This window comes from Cydia strobilella, chromosome 15, assembly GCF_947568885.1.
Source record: "Cydia strobilella chromosome 15, ilCydStro3.1, whole genome shotgun sequence".
In the NCBI taxonomy this organism is placed as follows: Eukaryota; Metazoa; Arthropoda; class Insecta; order Lepidoptera; family Tortricidae; genus Cydia; species Cydia strobilella.
The window spans coordinates 492,729-512,895 of NC_086055.1; the positions used below are offsets into that span (position 1 = coordinate 492,729).

The window sequence follows — 20,167 nt, forward strand, 5'->3', positions numbered from 1 at the left end:
TGAAATCGACAAAGATCAAGATTATTCTTCTCTGCGTTCAAAACGCGTTATAGTTGCCGGCGCTCGCGTACCGCGCGTCAACGCCATCTATTGAGTGTTATTTCGTGAAATCGATGAACGCTCCAGGGAATAAGGGCTCTTAAAAGTAAAATAAAGAAAATAAGTCCGGAAAATAAAGAAATCACAAAATTAATTTAGATTATTTAGGGCCACTTGTACTATCCCACTAACCCGGGGTTAAGCGGTTAAACCGTTAACCCAGTGTCAAATTGTACTGGTAACCATGATAACCCCAGGTTTAACCGGTTAACCCCGGGTTAGTGGAATGGTGCAAGTAGCACTTAGAGTAAATTCAGTAGAATAACTAAGTAAAATCCAGCTAGGGTAAATGTACCAGTACGTGTAGAATTGTTAAAAATATTTTTACAGTTTTTATACTTATATTATACCTACCACAAGAAAGATGATATTGCACCTACCTATTTTTTAAATACCACGTCGGTGGCAAACAAGCATACGGCCCGCCTAATGGTAAGTGGTCACCGTAGCCTTAACTATGGCGCCTGTACTGCAGTTTCAGCTGTTTCAAAAATTCATCTTAATTTAAATCAACTTTTTTTAAATGCTGTTCATTAATTTCGATGCTTCCAACTTTCCAGTTGAATTATCAGTTCATAAAAACTTGATATATCGTTACCTCGACGCCAGTCATTAAAACCTCATCTCAAATTTGAAATCACAGTGTCAGGTAAGGCATCACCAGTTAACTTAACCACTTGTTTCTGTACTTTTTTTTAGTCCCGGAGGAAGCGGCGCCCGCGCCGGGCATTGGCGCCTTTCTCTGAGCGAGCGGGACGAACAAACATGCGCGAGAGTAAGAGCGAGATAGAACAAAAGCATTCCGCGCCGAGTCGATCCAATCCAGTTTGCTTTTGCTATAGCCGGGGTTACTTGTGTTGCGTGTTTTAATGATGTAAACAAAACAGTGTTTTTTTTTATATGTTTGTGTGACAAATATGTGGTGATTGTGATTTTGACTTTGGATTTGTGAGGATCAATGTTATGATATGAGGTAAGGATAGGGAGGAATGCAGGTCGTTCCCTCGCGTCCCTCCCGGAGGAATGCAAGTCGCTCACGCACCTTGCGCACCGAAAATATTCAACGAAATCTTGACTTGACCAACTAGTTACTTACTTTACAAAGCTCTAATCTTGTTTATATACAATTGTATAAGGTCAATGTATAGAATACCTGTTAGTGCATGTATGTATATTGCATTCTTGGTAACAAAGAGGTACCTAAGCGTTTTGACCGGACGAACCTCTTATAAAATATAAACATAGCTAGCGGACTAGCTAGGCTTAGGAATACAAGACAAAGATTTGATTTGGTAGTAGTTTGCTAGTTTTTATACATAATAAATCGGTAAATTAACATGATTAAATGGCATACTTGACATAATATCTAAATAACTTTTAATTTTGGTTTTTCGAACCGGTATCCGTGCACGAAGGACCAACTTCATAATTATAAAGATTTTCTTGAAGTTGGCATCTATCTACTAGTCACTATTTTTATATTCACAGTCTTTCTTCGTAGTTTTTTCTGGATATACGTATTACAATAAAAATACGCTTTATTGCACACCTCAATACAAGAAAATAATACAAAAAGAAAAAAGCACAATTAGAGGTAAACAACAGCCTGTTGTTTACCTCTAATTGTGCTTTTTTCTCAGTTGTCAACAGGCAGTCTTATCGCTAAAATGCGATTTCTTCCTTTACTCCAACACATACCTATTATTATGTTAAGGTTAGGTTGACTTGATAACAGTTAGGTGCAGTAAAAAGATAAAAAAAAGAGAAAAGATATTTTATTGTGTAAATAGTGACCCAAAATTAAGCTGTAGTAACGATCGTATTTATTCCAAGGAGAATATACTAAGTACGAGTACATAACTAGTAACTAGTAATACAGTTGCTATTTAGTAGGTAGGTAACAAAGACATGTGGAGATATTGTGTTACTAGTGTCATACGTAAAGTACAGACCTATCATATTAAATATATGGAAATATGAATATATGGTTATGGAGCGAAACATGTCGAACAATCATCGACTTTATTAATGTTAATTTATTTAATATGTAAGTGCCTCACGGAAGTTTTGTTATTAAAATTACAGACCTATCAGTGTTATTTAAGTCAAAGTTCATTTTTTTCACGATTAAACCAAGATGTAAATTACAATAGAAGATAATAAATCAACTTTATTATCTAATCGTGCACTGGGTTTCAATTCTTTCAATGAGTGTAGGTAATTATGTGTTCAAAAACCATGATATGCCCGAATGAAAACTAACAATTAATATAGTTATCGGTAAGTATTATAATTTTGACAATTTGTAACATATAGACAAAATAAATATAACCATTTCTAATTCATTACGTACCTGCCTAATAATCTAAGGTGGTTCGGTGTCCGTCGCTAGGGAGTTTTACCCTAAAACCTAAAAATTGTCGTAAAATTTTGTGAGCAGGTTCGATATTTGTAGGTATGGTCTTTAGGGTTCCGCACCCAAAGGGTAAAAACGGGACCCTATTACTAAGACTCCGCTGTCCGTCTGTCCGTCCGTCTGTCACCAGGCTGTATCTCATGAACCGTGATAGCTAGACAGTTGAAATTTTCACAGATGATGTATTTCTGTTGCCGCTATAACAACAAATACTAAAAACAGAATAATATAAATATTTAAATGGGGCTCCCATACAACAAACGTGATTTTTTTGCTGTTTGTTTCCGTAATCGCACTTGGCCGGTTTTTTATTGATTCAGTCTTAGGAAAAAAACCAGCCAAGTGCGAGTCGGACTCGCGCACGAAGGGTTCCGTACCATTACGCAAAAAACGGCAAAAAAATCACGTTTGTTGTACGGGAGCCCCACTTAAATATTTATTTTATTCTGTTTTTAGCATGTTTTTAGTATTTGTTGTTATAGCGGCAACAGAAATACATCAGTCTAGTTCGCTATCAACGAAATCGGCTCCACACTCGCGTTCGCGGTTTCGCGTCGCGTAGTCTGGAGTGGGCTTAAAATCTATGTTAGTACCTAACACTTATTCAATTCAGTTCAATTATTTATTCATAAAATTTTACATTTTATACGTCCGTCGGTTTACGATTACACATTACATTACATATTAAATATACATTAAACAACTATTACAATCTAAATACTTATTTACAAAAAGAATTCGTCAATGGTTTACAATGCATCTTTGACTAATTTTGTTTTCATTTGACGTACAAATGAAGCGTAACAAAAGTTATAACGATTCACTGTTACTAGGCTTGTGAAGTCCACAACTGCATAAAACATATGTATAGTTTGTCAAAGGTCTGTCTCATTTCAAACATAGACAGAGAGAATCATACTATCTTTGTCTTACACTAGTACTAGCATCCAAAAGAAAGGGATAAGTATAATTTTCCTGGTTGTTACTGACTGACAAATTGGTTTGACCAACTATAGGTACGGACAGTCAATCCAGTCCGCAATTATAGTTATGGTCATGGAGACTATATAAAGGAGCCAAATCTCTATGTATGAAAAGTGTCCATCAAAAAACAGTAATTAGGCGGCGCCACCATACACCGAAATACTACCAAAAACAACCTACGTAATTTGATCGGGTTATTTGTTGCCTTATATTATGGTTCATGTTATACTCATGTCCCAGAGCCTAACTAGCGCCACCGGAGAGATTAGGAACTATTATTTACAGCTGAAAGCTGGTCACTTTTGCAATAGTTCTGCCATAAGAGATATTCGTCCTTTCTATACCGTCCATAGTTATGGTGTTGGAGGCCTTAGCCAGGCCAGGCCACATTACGTTGTATCTCGGCCTGTATAGTGATGTAGTCCTTCCATTGCCCCAGATATTGGGACAGGTGTATCTTAATAACCACAGATTTAATATATACGCTAGATGACGCAAATACCACGATTTGTATTGAAACCAAGCGTGCCGACTTTTACATACAAAATTTACGCATAATATAATTTTAAAATTACTTATCTGTGATAGGAAATATGTTCTTGCCTTTGAGTGATCGCAATTTTTGGGCTGTTGCGCGGTTAATTACGGACGTCCAGCTGCAACAACTGACGCGGGTGGACTACGGTCAACCTCGACGCTTGGTCGGGGTTTGGACACGCGAAGTAGATGCATTTGCGTCTTCTATGGTATATTTATTTCTGTGTTAATAACTCATTTTAATTTGTATTCCTATGCGTTCCTGTAAAGTGTCAAGGAAGCGTCACTAGTCACTACATTCCTAAAGTCCTCGACAGACGGATGGACAAAAATGGTGTCAGATATACGGTCGCGAAAGGGCTCGGAAGTGGAACTAGGAACTCATACAACTGTCGCCACTTTTGGCAAACGCTTGACGTCCCTTTTCTAAATAGGCTGAAGACCTGTCAACTTTTACCGTATAGTTAGAAATTAGACCAACTATTATTACATTTAGATTTCTATCGGAAAGGAATAAGGTGCGTGATTCTCAACGAGCGGTTTTCACTTAAATGTTAAATGGTACTTAGAGTACATCTAAAGGGGCCCACTGATTACCAGTCTGCCGGACGATATCGGCCTGTCAGTTGTTCGGAACTGTCAAATTTTTGTCCTAACTGACAGGCCGATATCGTCTGTGGGCCCCTTTACCATAAGATAACTGCACCGATTTGAACAGAACAAAGTCAATTCAGAAATTACACCGGTACAGTCAAAGGATTTAATTTCTGACCCATTTCGTGTGAAATGTGACGATCAATATGAAAGTCGCTAGGGAACTCATAATAAATATTGTCACTGTGACAAAGTACAAAATGGGTAGAAAGTTAAATTGTTCGCTTGTACCTAAGGTTTTCTTCAGAATCTCTCAGGCAAGATCCATTTTGTCAGTCGTACTTAACCGTGTTCTCTATTCCCTGTTTTCTACCATTTCTACTAGCTACTGTAGTAGCTAGAGCTCACAGAGCATACTTTCACAAATCTAGGGGCATTTCTTTACAAAAATACTTGTCAATGCAAAATACGTTCATCCGGTACATGGCTTAACTATCTGTTAATCCGCTCCTCCGTTGACATCCGCGGTGACCAAGCGCCATATCCCATTGCCCTTCAAAAAGGCACTACAGTCGCCATCAGATATATCGGAGCGGCCGTGGTGCTCACAAATATCTGAACACGCCTCTATTGTCAAGGCGTTAGAGTGCGTGTCCAGATATTGTGAACACCTCGGCCGCTTTGATATATCTGATGGCGACTGTACAACTGATCTTAACACTCGCTTACTACCTTTCTCTAATGGAACCGGTTGAAACGAAAAGGATTAACAAATATTGAGCCCCATAATCACTTACTACATTTTAGAATTGGGCACAGGCTTTCGGAGTCTTTATACCATTTCTTAATCCTCTTTCCCATTTCGTTTTGAACTTTAGGCTGGCGAAATAGGGTGGGATTAGTCAGCAATGGGCGGTCTTATCGCTGTAAGCGATCTCTTCCAGACAACCTTAGGGTAGCAGGATATCTCTGGTCGGTCCCTCATGTCTGAGGACTGTGGTCAGTATCAGGGTTGCATCTGGAGCGGATGATCTGCATCCACCGGTTTCTGTCCAACGCGTCTTTTTTTTTATACTACGTCGGTGGCAAACAAGCATACGGCCCGCCTGATGTTAAGCAGTCTCCGTAGCCTATGTACGCCTGCAACTCCAAAGGAGTTACATGCGCGTTGCCGACCCTAACACTACTCTCCCTCGAGCTCTGGCATCCTTACTCACCGGCAGGAACACAACACTATGAGTAGGGTCTACTCGTAGTGTTATTTGGCTGCGGTTTTCTGTAAGGTGGAGGTACTTCCCCAGTTGGGCTCTGCTCTAAATTTGGAATGACATCCGCTGTCCTGCGCCCTACCACACAAAGCGAAAGGTCATTCACAGTGCCCATACCTCTCTTTTGGACGTAGTTTAAGGACATACCCCCGGGTCCGGGTCTTACATACCGTGTGTAGAAAGCAGAGGATGACAAGTCTTTACCTTGATCGGTCCACCTAATTGGTGAGAATGGTGAGCGACCGCGCAGGATAAAGAACAGAAAGTAAAATAAGAACAGAAATTTATTTATTTATTTAAACTTTATTGCACAATAGTTATTTGTGCAACAAGAGAGGAAAGTTGGATTTTCTTGCGAGTGTTTATTTTGAGTCCCGAGAAAGCGAAATATTTCATGATTGAATCACGAGCGAAGCTAGTGATTCTAAGTTAGAATCTTGAGCGTAGCGAGGGACTCAAAAACACGAGATGTAAAATAACTTTGCTCTCGTGTTGCACATATAATTTTTCACCTCAGTAGTGAGAACATTTAAAGGTTAAAATGTATTTCGAATTATACAGAATAATACAGAGAAAAAAAACGAATTTGTAATAGAAGTTTGAAGTGGCACTTCATGGCCTTCACTAAATTAAAAAGCTACTTTGTATCACTCCCTGGAGTGAGGAAAGTCGCACTTTCGTCACTCCCTGCAGTAAGGAAACACACTTTCCTCACTGCAGGGAGTGACGAAAGTAGGCTTGTTCAAGCTGCTGAGGTGAAAAATATATACAAAAATTTACAAATTTACTATTAGTTTTTTTTATCAAATATAAAATAAATCAGAAATCAGAAATCATCGCATTTATTCGTGGTATAACATACAAAAAGTATAATAACAACAAAGAAATATAAATATAAAATAAATAGTTTACCACGAAATGGTCCCGCCTCAGCATAATGCTAACCCATATGTCAGCGCTGATCTTCCGGCGAGACCATTTTGAGGGCCACGAACTAGGTAATAGTAGGTACATATGTCAATGGAAATCGTTAAAAAGTAACAGGAAGAACAAATCTCTCACAGTTTGGCAGTTAGCAATAAAGCATTCGTAAGCTGTTGGAATATAAATCAGTGTAACAAATCGAAGTCGGCCATAAACGCTAATTATTCGTGGCGGCATCCGCTCCGGGACTAGACTATCGAGCAATGGTAACGGGTCACGTTTATTGCAATAACGTGTAGAATTTCCATAGAAATATTTTACCACGACGTACAACCGCCGCGGACACTCGTGCCTGAGGAAGGATTCCCAAAGAATCCGAAACATGTCGCCAAAAGCGACTAAAAATAATAGTGAGTGAAACCGTACTGATCTAAATATTTAGAAATATTTTGTAGGGAGACCGAGGTGAGTTGTCACTGAGGAGAGTTGTGACAGCCGGTTTTTTGGAACCTATTAACTGCTAGCTCAGCTCGTAACTTGAACTAGCAAACGCGCGCTATAGCGAGCTAAGTATCGAAGACGTCACTCTCCTCTGTCACAAGTTCACAACTCATCTCGGTCTACCCAACTACTTTGGGACGAAATCTAGTTTAAGCATCAAATTTTTGGTTATGAGCCATAAGAACTTTGCCGCCTCCATACTACTTAGTCCATATACATATACTATCGAAGATACGATCTGATTTTAAAACGATAGCATGAAACTTGGCAATTTTGGCATGTACGTATATCTATGTGTGATATTAGCTTTCGTTGCTATTACTATAAATTAAAAAAATAGAGGGAATAGAAATAATTCGAGTCAATGACCCGCTCTTCTCGCGACAACTTAGAAAATTTGTTTCTTCTTTAGATAACTTTGTTACTCATAAAACTTCACATTTTTGTTTTAGCCATTTTACTATAAGCTGGTCAGTGGTCAGTTATTGGAAGGCGACCAGTAAGTAATAGACAGTTTACCCAGGGCGTTACCTGCGTAAGCTGAAGGCCGTTCCATCGGTTTACCGAGACAGCGGTCACATTTCGCAAGAAAGAACGGGAAAGAGCATGCGCGCCAAGTGTCCATTTTGATCGAATTTTGTCGATTTTTATTTATTTTAAAAACGTTACCCTACAATATCGAAATTCGAAAGCTATGAAATTACTATTTAAGTTAAGATTGTTTTTTCTTCTTTTTTTGTTTATAGTATCACATAATAAATAACCGAGTAAAGTTGGATTAAAAGTCCGAGTTAGAGGTAGCTTTGGGAATTAATTGTATCGAGCGAAGTGTCATAATTCGTGTATCGGAAGCTATGATATTAAAGATAATATAGTCAAGAACTACATATATTTTTTCCACGTCTACGAATATCAACGCCTCTTAGAAAAACATGATCATATAAGGAGATCTTTCGCCTTCTGGCTCAGGGAACCGCCTGAAGACGCTGGTTCAATTCCGGCCTCGGCCACTGGCCACTTTTCTTTAGTATTTGATTAGTATAGTCTCAGTGTGACTACTTAAAAACACATCATCATTTTCCTTGCTTTGTCCCGGCTTTTTGCCACATTCAACACAGATAATTTGATTCGGTTCTAGTTGCAAATCCAATAAAGGATGACTCACGTTAGACCGGTCCGTGTCCGGGCCGGAGCTTCCGGCGCTTCGTTTTCTATGGAAAGCATCACGTGATCACCTGTCATGTCATAGAAAAGTAAGCGCCGGAAGCTCCGGCCCGAACACGGCCCGGTCTAAGGTGAGTCATCCTTAAACTGATAACAAACTGGTACGGAATAAGAAACACTTAATGAACTAAGTTTGTCTCTGATTACTCAGTCAGGTCTCAAACAGCGCCAGTTACGGACAGAGGCCGTCTAAGCATAGATTCCTAAATTGTTTGATTCTTAGCCTGTTCTAAGCTTTGATTCCTAGTTACATTTGATTGTTAGCTTAAACTTAGGTGTGAATTTTGTTAGCCTAATTAATGTTTGAAAACTTAGTCGACGTCCAAGTTTGAGCCGAACATAATTGCATTACAGACAGTTTAATAATGACTACTAGAGGTAGTAAAAATTTATGGTGATGCTATTGATGTTTTTGTCTTTTAGTTTCTACTATTTATTTTATTCGTTTTAATAGTAGATTATACAACAAGGGTATAAAGTAACCTATTTTATCCGAGGCAATTTATCGATCCGAGCGTAAGCGAGAGCCGGTATAGGTCGAGGATAAAATGGGCGTTTTTGGCCCGTTATATACTCTGGCTTTTCACTTAACTTAAAATTAAAATGTACAGAACTATCAAATATTTAAGATTATTTTAACGTATTTATTTAAGTAATAGATGATTTTACTTTATACGCTAGAGCATAAAAAGCAACTTTATGCCGCTTACACTTACACGTGACTTAAACACCAACTTCACGAGCATGTCATGCGCAGCATGATAAGTCAAAAATAAATCATATACTTTTATTTACTACTGAATTATTGCTCCTGACAAAATTGGTTTGCTAGACTATGACGGACAAGAACTACTCCTATTTAATTAAATAAAAGTCCAAAAAAGCTTTAAAAAACTGCCGTGTCTAAATCCGTGTTTCCCTCATAATTTCCTATACACAATAACTATAATAGCGTTCTATTTAACGTAATCGTTTCGTTAACTAGGGACAAGCCGCCAGACGCCGGCGCATCTTATTAAACTAGGTACTTAATAATGTGTGTCTGGTAAGACCCAACAATGGTATTCCGACATTTGGAGGGGCGTGACGCGTGCACGGAGCCGAAGCCAACACGTCGAGCCAACACCCAGCCGATGCTGCCCTTGCAATCCTGGTGTAAATAATGCCCGTGTCTGGGACGCACGCAGAGGAAGCACCCACCGAGACTATCGAGAGTTGAGGTTGAGATATTTACGTTATTATTATTTTCTACCTATACCTAGTAAAGCCATCGTCTCGAGGAACTTCATTTACGTTTCGATACGTTTTTTTTGCACTATCCAACTCAGACCTAATTAATATACAAGGTGATTCAGTGCTATACATAATACATTCACTTTAGTACGAAGTTAGACCCCACAGCGCGTTGGCACTCCACCAGAACACGCGCTGGACTACTATGTATTCCTAATAGTTTACCTAGCGGAACAAATATAACGCTTACAGAACCAGTATAAAAGCGAATCCAACAACTGGTTGTTATTGTATGAACCTCCAGACCATAGTTACGCTAGTTAGTCCAAAAAGCTCGTCACCTGCGTTCGCCGTGCACCGAAAAGCAGTAGATCTTTCATTCGGCACTGCATAGACAAAATTATCAATGCGGTCACGAAATCCCAAAAATAACACTAATTCCCAGTATTCCCACCCAGGTTAAAAACTTTAAAAGGAAAGACGACTCCGTAGCCGCACGTGGTTGGTAATTTTCGAGATTTCCTTTTTCATGGAGGTCTTTTAATGGGACGCACTTAACATTAGCACGTGGATGTAAGGGCTACTTGTATTAAAAGAGTTTCGACAAAAAAGTAGCTTAATTTGTAGAGCGTGCGGGTGGTGCGGAAGGAAGTAAGAATGCTGTTAAATTACTTGCGATTCACTTTGCCAGTTTAAATAAATTTACACAATCAACCTACAACGTGGGCATACAAATTAGTAGGTGGTAGTGGGGTATTTACATTAATATTTCAGATTTTGTCAGATGACTACTATGTCACCGGCGATCTGTCAAATTGTCCAGTTTTATAAAGGGCGTCAAACACGGCGAAGATACTGTAACATATCGTTCAACTGTTTGCATGAACAGTTTGTATGAACTATCAAAAACCATGGAAATTTTGTTAAGATGTCTAAAGATAAAAAAAACATCTTACGATGTGAAATATATCTTAACATGCTATCTTAACGTAAGATTCTTATACAAAATTTGCACTTAATATCCGATGCAAATAATGAATCTTAAGCTACTTATCGAGCGGATATTATCATAACTTAACAGTGTATGTTAAGATACTATAATAATTTATATCCAGGCATCTTTACATAAAACGTTGTACATGGTATCTTCGCCGTGTGTACCGTAATGGTACCGTTCTGATTCAGACTACTCCAGTATTACCCAGGTAGCATTTATACGTCATTATGACGTCACTGACGTCTCTTTGCTACCTGGGTACTGCAGCAGTATTGCAGCGCGACATTACTGCCGGCAGAATCGTCGATTTTACATTTGCGGCAGTAATTTCGCGGAAAATTACTTCGATATTCGATACTTTGACGTTGACCAGATTCAATTCGGATTCTTCTAGACACGCGGGAAAAACAAAAAAGGAACTGGCGACGCAGCAACCGTATGTAATATACACGAACCATTTCGAGCTATACTTTTGACCCATACGTTTCTGCGGCATAAAGGGCTAGAACCAAGACTAGCCAAGACAAATCCTTTATATTTTCAGGATTTTCTATAAAGCACAGAACTTGGCACCCTTATAGATATCAATTCTTTTGTCAACGAGTCAACAACGACACATATTCTTTATACTGAACTTGGCTCTCATTTCCGTACTCATTTCACATTTATGTTTTTGTTAGGATCGTACCTACTAGAGTTGTGCATGCTCGTTCCCTGAAAAGATCGCTCCCAACTAGTACAATCTCACAACTGTACTAGTTCGGTATTTTAGTACAGTAGTACACAGAGAGAGTCGACGTTTAGTTTTAGTTCGGTCGGATCACTCGGATCGCTTTGCTGTCATTCTCACTCCTCGGTCCTCGCTCCCATTCTGTTTCGTTCGCGTGTAGTGTACTAACACGTACTAAGAGCAGAATCATTAGGGAATAGTTCGGTCTAGTACAGTGGAGGGAATCGTGTCTTTTTGATTTTAGTACATGTACTACACAAGCCTAGTACTAACCGAATGCACCTTTGTCCGAACTTTGGCACCGCCGCTCACTAACCTCACCCTTTTAGCGGCTTGTTGTTGACAAGCTGGCCGTGTTACCACTGGCTTATACTGGCGAGTCGACTTCTCAGAGAAACAAGGGCCTGACACTCTTTGATAGAGAAAGATAGTCTTATTGCGATTCCTATAAGAGGAAAGAAAAAATAGTGCCATGCTTCATAAGTAGGAGGCGATGGCGAAATACCGAAATTTATAAGAGTGAAAGAGAAAAAGCCTATGCTGCCCAAATTTTATATGAATATTCTTTCTCTTACCCCGGGTCGCTCGGTGGCGCGTCTATAACTACTTGTATATACTATGTCTAATGCAGACAAACCTAGCTATGGGAAATTATGGGCATTTAAGAGAAGATTCGAAGTATTTTTGATATTTCACATATACAGTAGAGTCCGGTTATAACGACGCCCAAGGGACCGCTGACGTAATCGTCGTACTAACCGGACGTCGTACTAAATACTGATCTATCTTACTAAAACCACGCACCGCCCCGCCCCGACTCGAATTACCTTGCCCCGCGACAGAAATCTGGCGGACTTCTGGCGTACTCTCAGTACTTTCTATTAGTACTACAAACGGCCGTCAATCTACTGTCGCAGGGCGAGGTAATTCGAGTCGGGGCGGGGCGGTGCGTGGCCGTTCTGTATGACAATACTATTACATATTCTGTGGCTTAAGCGTCACTTATATTTATTTATTTATAAGCGTCACTCAGCACACTTGGCTGGTTAACCCTAGAGTTAGACTCCCTAGCGATCACAACATCCCCCTGTAAGTAATATGTAATCCGAACTCCATCATACCCGGAACCGAGTGTGTGGTCTAAGCCAAAGGGGTATTGATCAGGCATCGGGTTTGACAACAAAGTGCTATTGATTGGTGAATGGCCACCGAAACGTGGCACTTGAAAGTTGGGAAAAGTTTGAGTTTTTGAACAATAAGCGATGTTGAGGGTTATGGGAAATTAATAAATGTTTGATATCGGTTTTTGAATTTGAGAACTCGTATTTATTTCTAACATTATTAATATCTACTGCTTGTAGGCTCATTATTAGCTAGGGATAAATAAATTCTTTCTCTTACCCTCGGTCGCTCGGTGGCGCGTCTATAACTACTTGTATATACAAGTAATTATAGAAGTATATATATACAAGTAGTTTAGTATATACTATGTCTATGACCTTGATAGAAAGCCACATAATTATAATCTGTGCCACTGTCTATCTTTAGGATCTATTATCTAGTTGTCTAAGTAACTTAGAATTAGTATTAGTAATATTCAGATAGCAAACTCTGTCTATGCTATGCGACTTGCCGCCATAATGTACAAATTGTACAATGTATACGAACATATAAACAACATTAGAGACACTGCCAATAATCTAAGTTAGTCCTGCAGATACGTTTACGACAGATCCGTAAATACAGTGAGACCTGAGTAAACGGTATGTCAAGAGAGCAGGAAACTTTAAATTTAACTAAAATTTAAAATGAGAATGGCTCGGTTACATTAAACATGAAATATTACAAATACAACGTCTTAATTTTCCAAATATTTAGTGCAGTTAATAAAAATAACCATACTTCAACAACAAGATGACATGGGAATTTTTCGCTCCACTACTTTAGTTACAGATGTTGAGAATTCATCTGGTGCCAATAATAGGTACCTAAATAATATTACGGTCAGTCCTTAGTTCCAATGTTCAAATAACTTGGTCATTCGACGCGACTGGAACCGGGCAACTGTTTGAATAAAGGGATTGCTGTTATACACGAGAATAATTATCTTATTTCAGTGTCAAGCAGCTCAGCTGAATGAAACGCTCAGGTCATAATGTGCGCAATTTGGCTGCAGTGCGTTATTTTTACGGCTCCTACATATTTAATAATCCCCGTAATTAATTTAAACGAAACATTATATGTATTACATACTTAAAAAGTACCACGTCTCTTTTTAACACCACACAAGCTTAAACTAATTTTACGGTATAAACTCACTTGTTTTTCACTCGCGCGACTTGTTTCGGATGCGAATGACTATATATGCTTTTAATGAGATTTCAGTATACCTACGTCCTATTTACCCAGGTTTCACCATATTTTCTGCGACGATAAACTTTAACAATTCGCGAACTCTGTATTTTGATCACGTCCCGATATAGTTATGCGCAGAATGCATATTCCTTTTGTTTGTTATGCAAATGCCGACATGTTAAAAAGTTCGCGCCGGCACACGGCTGGCCGTTTAGCGACTGACTATATTGTTCCAGTAGGTAACAGCTTCAAAATATTTATTTTAAAGCGTAAAGCCAGAAAATTAGAAGGAAACAAATGCGTTGGCTAGTTGGTATTATAATGCCGAGTCCACATATTGGACCAACTCAGGCCAATCTAAAGACTAGCAAGAACTTGCATGCAATTTACGTTACATTGCTGACTACTAAGGTAAACCAATTGAATGAAATTTATTTTACAAATAGTTAGTAATTACAAGTTATAACACACATGTCATACAAAATAAAACATTACAAAGATTAGAACCTAACAAACACAAAAACTATTCACAAAATGCGCCCCGCGCCCCTCCAGAACCCCCCAGAACCCCCTCCAGAAGGTAAACTGCATTCAAACTGTTTATCAGATACCGCAATGTAATGAAAATTGCATCCAAGTTCTTGCTAATCTAAACCTCGCTTAAGGGACGCAGTTATGCGGTGGAATAATAGCAATGTCACTCCCTCTAACGCATAAATGCGTCCCTAAAGGGGCCCACTAACTATCAGTCCGCCGGACGATATCGGCCTGTCAGTTAGTACAAAAATTTGACAGTTCCAAACAACTGACAGGCCGATATCGTCCGGCGGACTGGTAGTCAGTGGGCCCCTTTAGATTGGCCTACGTTGGCCCAATATGTGGACTCGGCATTATAATACCAACTAGCCAACGCATTTGTTTCCTTCTAATTTTCTGGGTGTAAATACACAATCCTATTTTATAACAAGCAGGGTGTCAACTTCTGGGCATTAAGTACTATGACGAGCACTGGGACGTTTATATTATATTAGGGGACATCTTACACAGATCAACATAATACTTGTACTATATGGGTGCTAGGCGACGATATACATACTTATATAGATCAATAGAAAACGACGACGACTCGGAACCAAATATTAGTGTTCATCCCACAAATAAATGCCCTTACCGGGATTCGAATCCAGGACCATCGGCTTCGCAGGCACTAGGCCAGACCGGTCGTTATAGTTAGTTTAGTTTACTCGTTATCAAATTAAATTTGCCATGTTTGTCAAATAAAAAACAGACGTGACACACAACAAACTTGGCTCTAGAAGTGAATAAATTAGGTACGTAGTGAAACAGGCCGGTTAAAAATCGATAGATTCGCTAATTTATTAGTGATTCCGAGCCTGACACATAGGCCAATTCTAACTTATATTTTGATATCGAAATATGTCAAATGATTGTGTTCCATAGCCACCAGGCAGCGCCACCGTCGCACAGCGTCTAATAGCTCTAGGTCTTCAACTCTCACGGGATTATCTTCCCGGCTCATTGTAATAGGAATCGTCTGAATGGAAAAGATAATGATTTCGTTGTAGAGCGGACGGCATGCGGGCGGACTGAAGTAACGCTGTTTAAATTTAGTGCCCCGTAGAGGATTTTATACGCTAAGATGTGGACTTTATATTCGTGGTAGAAACTGCTTTTCAAGCAGTTCCGCAGCGGCATTTAAAAATTTGTATAGGATTTAGTTTTTTGCTCCTAACTTATAATAATAAAAAAATCTAAAATAGTCAAACCAAGGGGCGGTTATTGTCAATTATACATCAAATTGTGTAAACATACTTTCTATAATGTTAATATCCAGAGGAAAATAAGGACTACGTTTGTATGCAGAAGCGGCCGCCCCTTTCCTCTTAAAATTTAAGGGACCCACTGACTATCAGTCCGCCGGATGATATCGGACTGTTACTTGTTCGGAACTGTGAAATTTTTGTTCTAACTCACAGGCCGATATCGTCCGGCGGTCTGATAGTCAGTGGGCCCCTTTTAAGTTGTATATATCCCCATCGATTTGTATGACGGCGACCTCAGCAATCAAGGGCCTCTTATGAGCTCTTATGTGGCTGGCCAGGCCCAACTCTTTCACATTCACGGCAGTAGTTGACGGCTGTGTTGTACGTAGGAGGGCTTAGGTCTGGTTGTAATTGGCGTTTTACGACTAGTGTCGCGAGGCGGTTCTCAAACGACCTGATGGATTCAAAGATGGATCACCGAGATGACCGTTTCGCAGCTCCTCCCAACGTGCAGGATCGATAGCACATGCGTTTAGTTTTTTTTTTTACCTGACTTGGGCTCTATTGCATTGCACTAGGGCAATTAGAGCGGTAGGACTGTGTGGGGGGATGGTAGCCTGGGGAAAATCCAGGACCCTTCCGCATCACACGAGACGGCTTTGCTACGCTGGAATACTCCTAAAGAGTTTTCGCTCCAGCGCAGATCGGTTGAGCGGTCTCAACCTGATCTGAGGGTGTAAAGGGAATCGAACTAATGGGAATTTCATGCGTTTAGTCGATTCAGCACGTCCTTATATTGACCGCCGTGCTTCCGCTTACCCTCATTATTTATTATTTCTCGCTTATTTTATTGAGGTATGCAATAAAATAGTATTATTCCCTACTCTACGGCGAAGGTTTCTTTATGGCAAACATCCGGCGAAGCTGTCAGCTGATACGCGGACGTTGTCAATTATTTCCCCATAAATTAACATTTTATTAGAGCGAAGCTAGCGGGCAGATGTCAGTCTAGAACGCGTTCCGACATGTACTGGCCACAGGTTTTGTGTTTGGACGTGTGTACAATGAGGGCTACCGTTTTTGTGCTCACTAGTTGGCGCCACTGTAGATGTAGGTCCAGAAAAACACATCTCAAAATTCTTCCATGCTTATTTTTATAAAATCAATACGTTCAATACACAAAGGTATTTTAACGTCATAATGTTTAACGTCTAAATGTGCCATTTTTTTTCAACCTGTTTAATTTTGTTTTGAATATAGTTTGCAGTTTGTTTTTAATTTATTGAGCTATACGAGTATCTATTTTTTTACCAATACCATGATTAATCAAAGATGGACAAAGATTTACCACAATTATGAATAAGGAGTGATAATTCCCGATAAAAAAGCTTGAAACCCCCAAAACTATGCATTTGACATTTTGAAAGACCCTCCATCCATCTACACTAGCGCCCCTAGCGGCGAGATTAAACGCGGCAGCCCTCATTGTAATTTGCAAATTGTATAAAGAATGATCGAATTATATTCACAGCATTGAGCTAATTTTACGGTTTATATAACTTACGTTTGTTGAGACATATTTCGGAGGGCCTCCATTCTCAAGCATTTTTCTGCTCGTCGTGCGGTGATTAGCCCTTATCATTCAAATTGGCCGTCTTTTGTTTCTGAAAGAGAGCGACGTCAAATAGGTTGGCAACTCCTGGGTTAGAGTATTTAAATACTTGTTTGGACGGCATTCATAGGCCTACGAGTATGGATGGTATAGAAAGAATCGCAATCTCTTATGGCAGAATTGTTGTAAAAGTGACCGCGTTAAGCTTTAAATAATAGTTCCTAATCTCTCCGGTGGCGCTAGTTAGGCTCTGGGACATGAGTATACATGAACCATATAAGGCAACAAATAACCCGACCAAATTACGTAGGTTGTTTTTGGTAGTATTTCGGTGTATGGTGGCGCCGCCTAATTACTGTTTTTTGATGGACACTTTTCATACATAGAGATTTGGCTCCTTTATACAGTCTCCATGCCTACGAGCATTACGAGAAATCATTTCCAAGGAATCAATTAATGGTTTTCTATCGCTGACCCAAATGTCCGAACCAGAACCGTGTTGGAGAAAATAAATTAGGAATGGAGAAAAGACGTCGTTATTGGGTTATAGATTGGAAAATAAGGTGGTTTTGTGACATAGTCAGCAACAGATATTATTAAGGTGGTGGTGCTCACAAATACGAACACGCTTCTATTTTAAAGAGGTAATCAGATTCTTGGATTTTTTTTGCAGATGAGTACCTGAAAAATTATTGACTAAGTACCTAATTAAGAATAGTTATTTGTTTGACAAGGGGGAAAAGTTGTTGTTTAACCGCTCGTACTAATATTAATATTCCCGAGCAAGCAGGATTCCATAATCGAAAAGTGAAACCTTAGAGCGTCGCGAGGGTTTCAAGGCACGAGGGTTAAACAAATTTTGCCACCGAGTGAAACACAAAAATTTTCACCACACCAACGCGAGGAAAATCCCAACTGTAAAATACCATACAAAATCAAACCACATCAAATCTAAATGAATATTATTAAACATTTTTCATCTCAAAAATACAAAGCTTCCGTGAGACTCGTGCGTATTAAATGTATAATTATCTTTTTTAATTCGAAAATTACTGGACAAAGTTTTCTCCATAACGGACTCAGCTCCATTTTTCTCTTAAAAACGTGAGAATGATTGTTGTAGTTTTGAGATTAGATAACAATTCAAACATAAACCAACAAGTGAACAGACACCAAGTAGAATGTGTTGTGAAATAAAATGTCGTGGGATCAAATCTTTAATTTACATTTGACCCATTTCCTGGTGTTCAATCAGTTCAATTTAGTTTATTTTTAAAGGTATGACAATGCAATGGGTCTATTGTTTGACATAATTATTGAAAGTCATAATGTAATGATTGTCATATTATCATTAGTCATAATTTGGTTTTTCTCAGAAACGCGTAACTTTTCAGGATTGCCATAAAACAAATCTAACCTAACCTATTTATAGGATAATCCGAGGAAAATCCTGAAAAGTTAACGGTTTTAGAAGTATGGCTAATGATAATATGACAATTATTACATTATGATGACTTTCAATAATTATGCCAAACAAACGGACCCCCAATGCAATACAATGTTATGGTTTTATTGAGAAGGTTGATTATGACATCGTCAGGTGGCTGCCGAAATGTTGTAATATTAACATTTCGGTATACAGGTGCATTTTGACCGTGCAAAAATGTAGGTACAGTTGACAGTATTAAACAATATTATAAGAATATTTTGTTTGGCAATCATTTTCTTTTTTTCCGGTAGGTTAAACTGGCATATTAGATCAATGATCCATACTTATACTTATATAATATTATAAATGCGAATGTCTGTCTGTCTTTCTGTCTGTGTGTTCCCTCTTCACGCTTAAACCGCTGAATCGATTTAGATGAAATTTGGCATAGAGATAGGTTGAGTCCCTGAGAAGGACAGGATAGTTTTTATCCCGAAAATCATCCCTTAAGAAAGTAAAAAGCGGGGTGGAATTGAGATAATTAATGAAGCTGCTAATTTGGGTGCATAATATACTCAAATTGATTTATTGCTATGCGAATTTTTCCAGGCGATATACTTTAGCTGCTGTTACTAAGTCCACGCAGACGAAGTCGCGGGAAAAAGCTAGTTTATTATATTAGAACGCAAGATACGTTATAGGCATTCCAAAATTGAAACGCTTACCTTGTGACAAATTGTACAAGTTACCTTTGAAGCGAGAAATGTGCACGTGCTAACGAGCTCCCATCCCACCGAAAGTGAAAAAGACAAGCTCATGTTTAGCAACGAGTATGACAGAGATGAATGGAATGCGAAAATTTATCAAAAATAACAGATTTCTTCGTAGGTATAGAAATATGTATGGAAGTATTTATTGTGCTCTTTATGAATTAACCTATGTATAGTTATAATGGGCGATTTCGGGGTCATGTAGAATGAGAACAAGACATCATATAGAATTTAAGGACGAGCCTAATAATGTTGTTAACTATTGTTATTTCACCAATAATGATGGTTATTTTTCAGATGACAAGTAGAAAATAGTACATTTCGATGCTAGTGCGGAAAGTATGCCATTACCTCACGAGTACCGAGATATCCGAAGACTCGGGACGAGTGAAGAATGACATTTCCGCACGTGTATCGAACGACGTTTTTTGATACAGTTGCGAAAAAATAAGAAAAACAACAAGTAAGAAATTCGAAACTTTTATATTATTAATTCTGTGACATCATTGACATTGACATTATGAAGAGGTGTTTTTTTTAGCTTTTATTTGACTAGAATGGATTTTGTTATTATTATTGAACCCACTTCAATGAGTTTTTTTTTTCAAATGCATGTTCTATAAGACAGAAACAATTGTAAATATAAAACATTGTACTATTATTACCTTACGATTATTTGTGTATCGTATCGTATATTTATAAAAACAATA

At 38.7% G+C, this 20,167-nt stretch overlaps 1 protein-coding gene across 1 annotated transcript in view; it reads left to right on the forward strand.

The window, feature by feature from the left end:
* Positions 1-643: 643 nt before the first annotated feature.
* Positions 644-20,167, forward strand: part of LOC134747788 (interference hedgehog) — an 82,190-nt gene continuing 62,666 nt past the window's right edge. Inside the window, exon 1 of the mRNA XM_063682429.1 lies at positions 644-1,072. Within this exon, the coding sequence (XP_063538499.1) occupies positions 1,068-1,072 (5 nt within the window). The 5' untranslated portion in view covers positions 644-1,067. The remainder of the gene's footprint in view (positions 1,073-20,167) is intronic.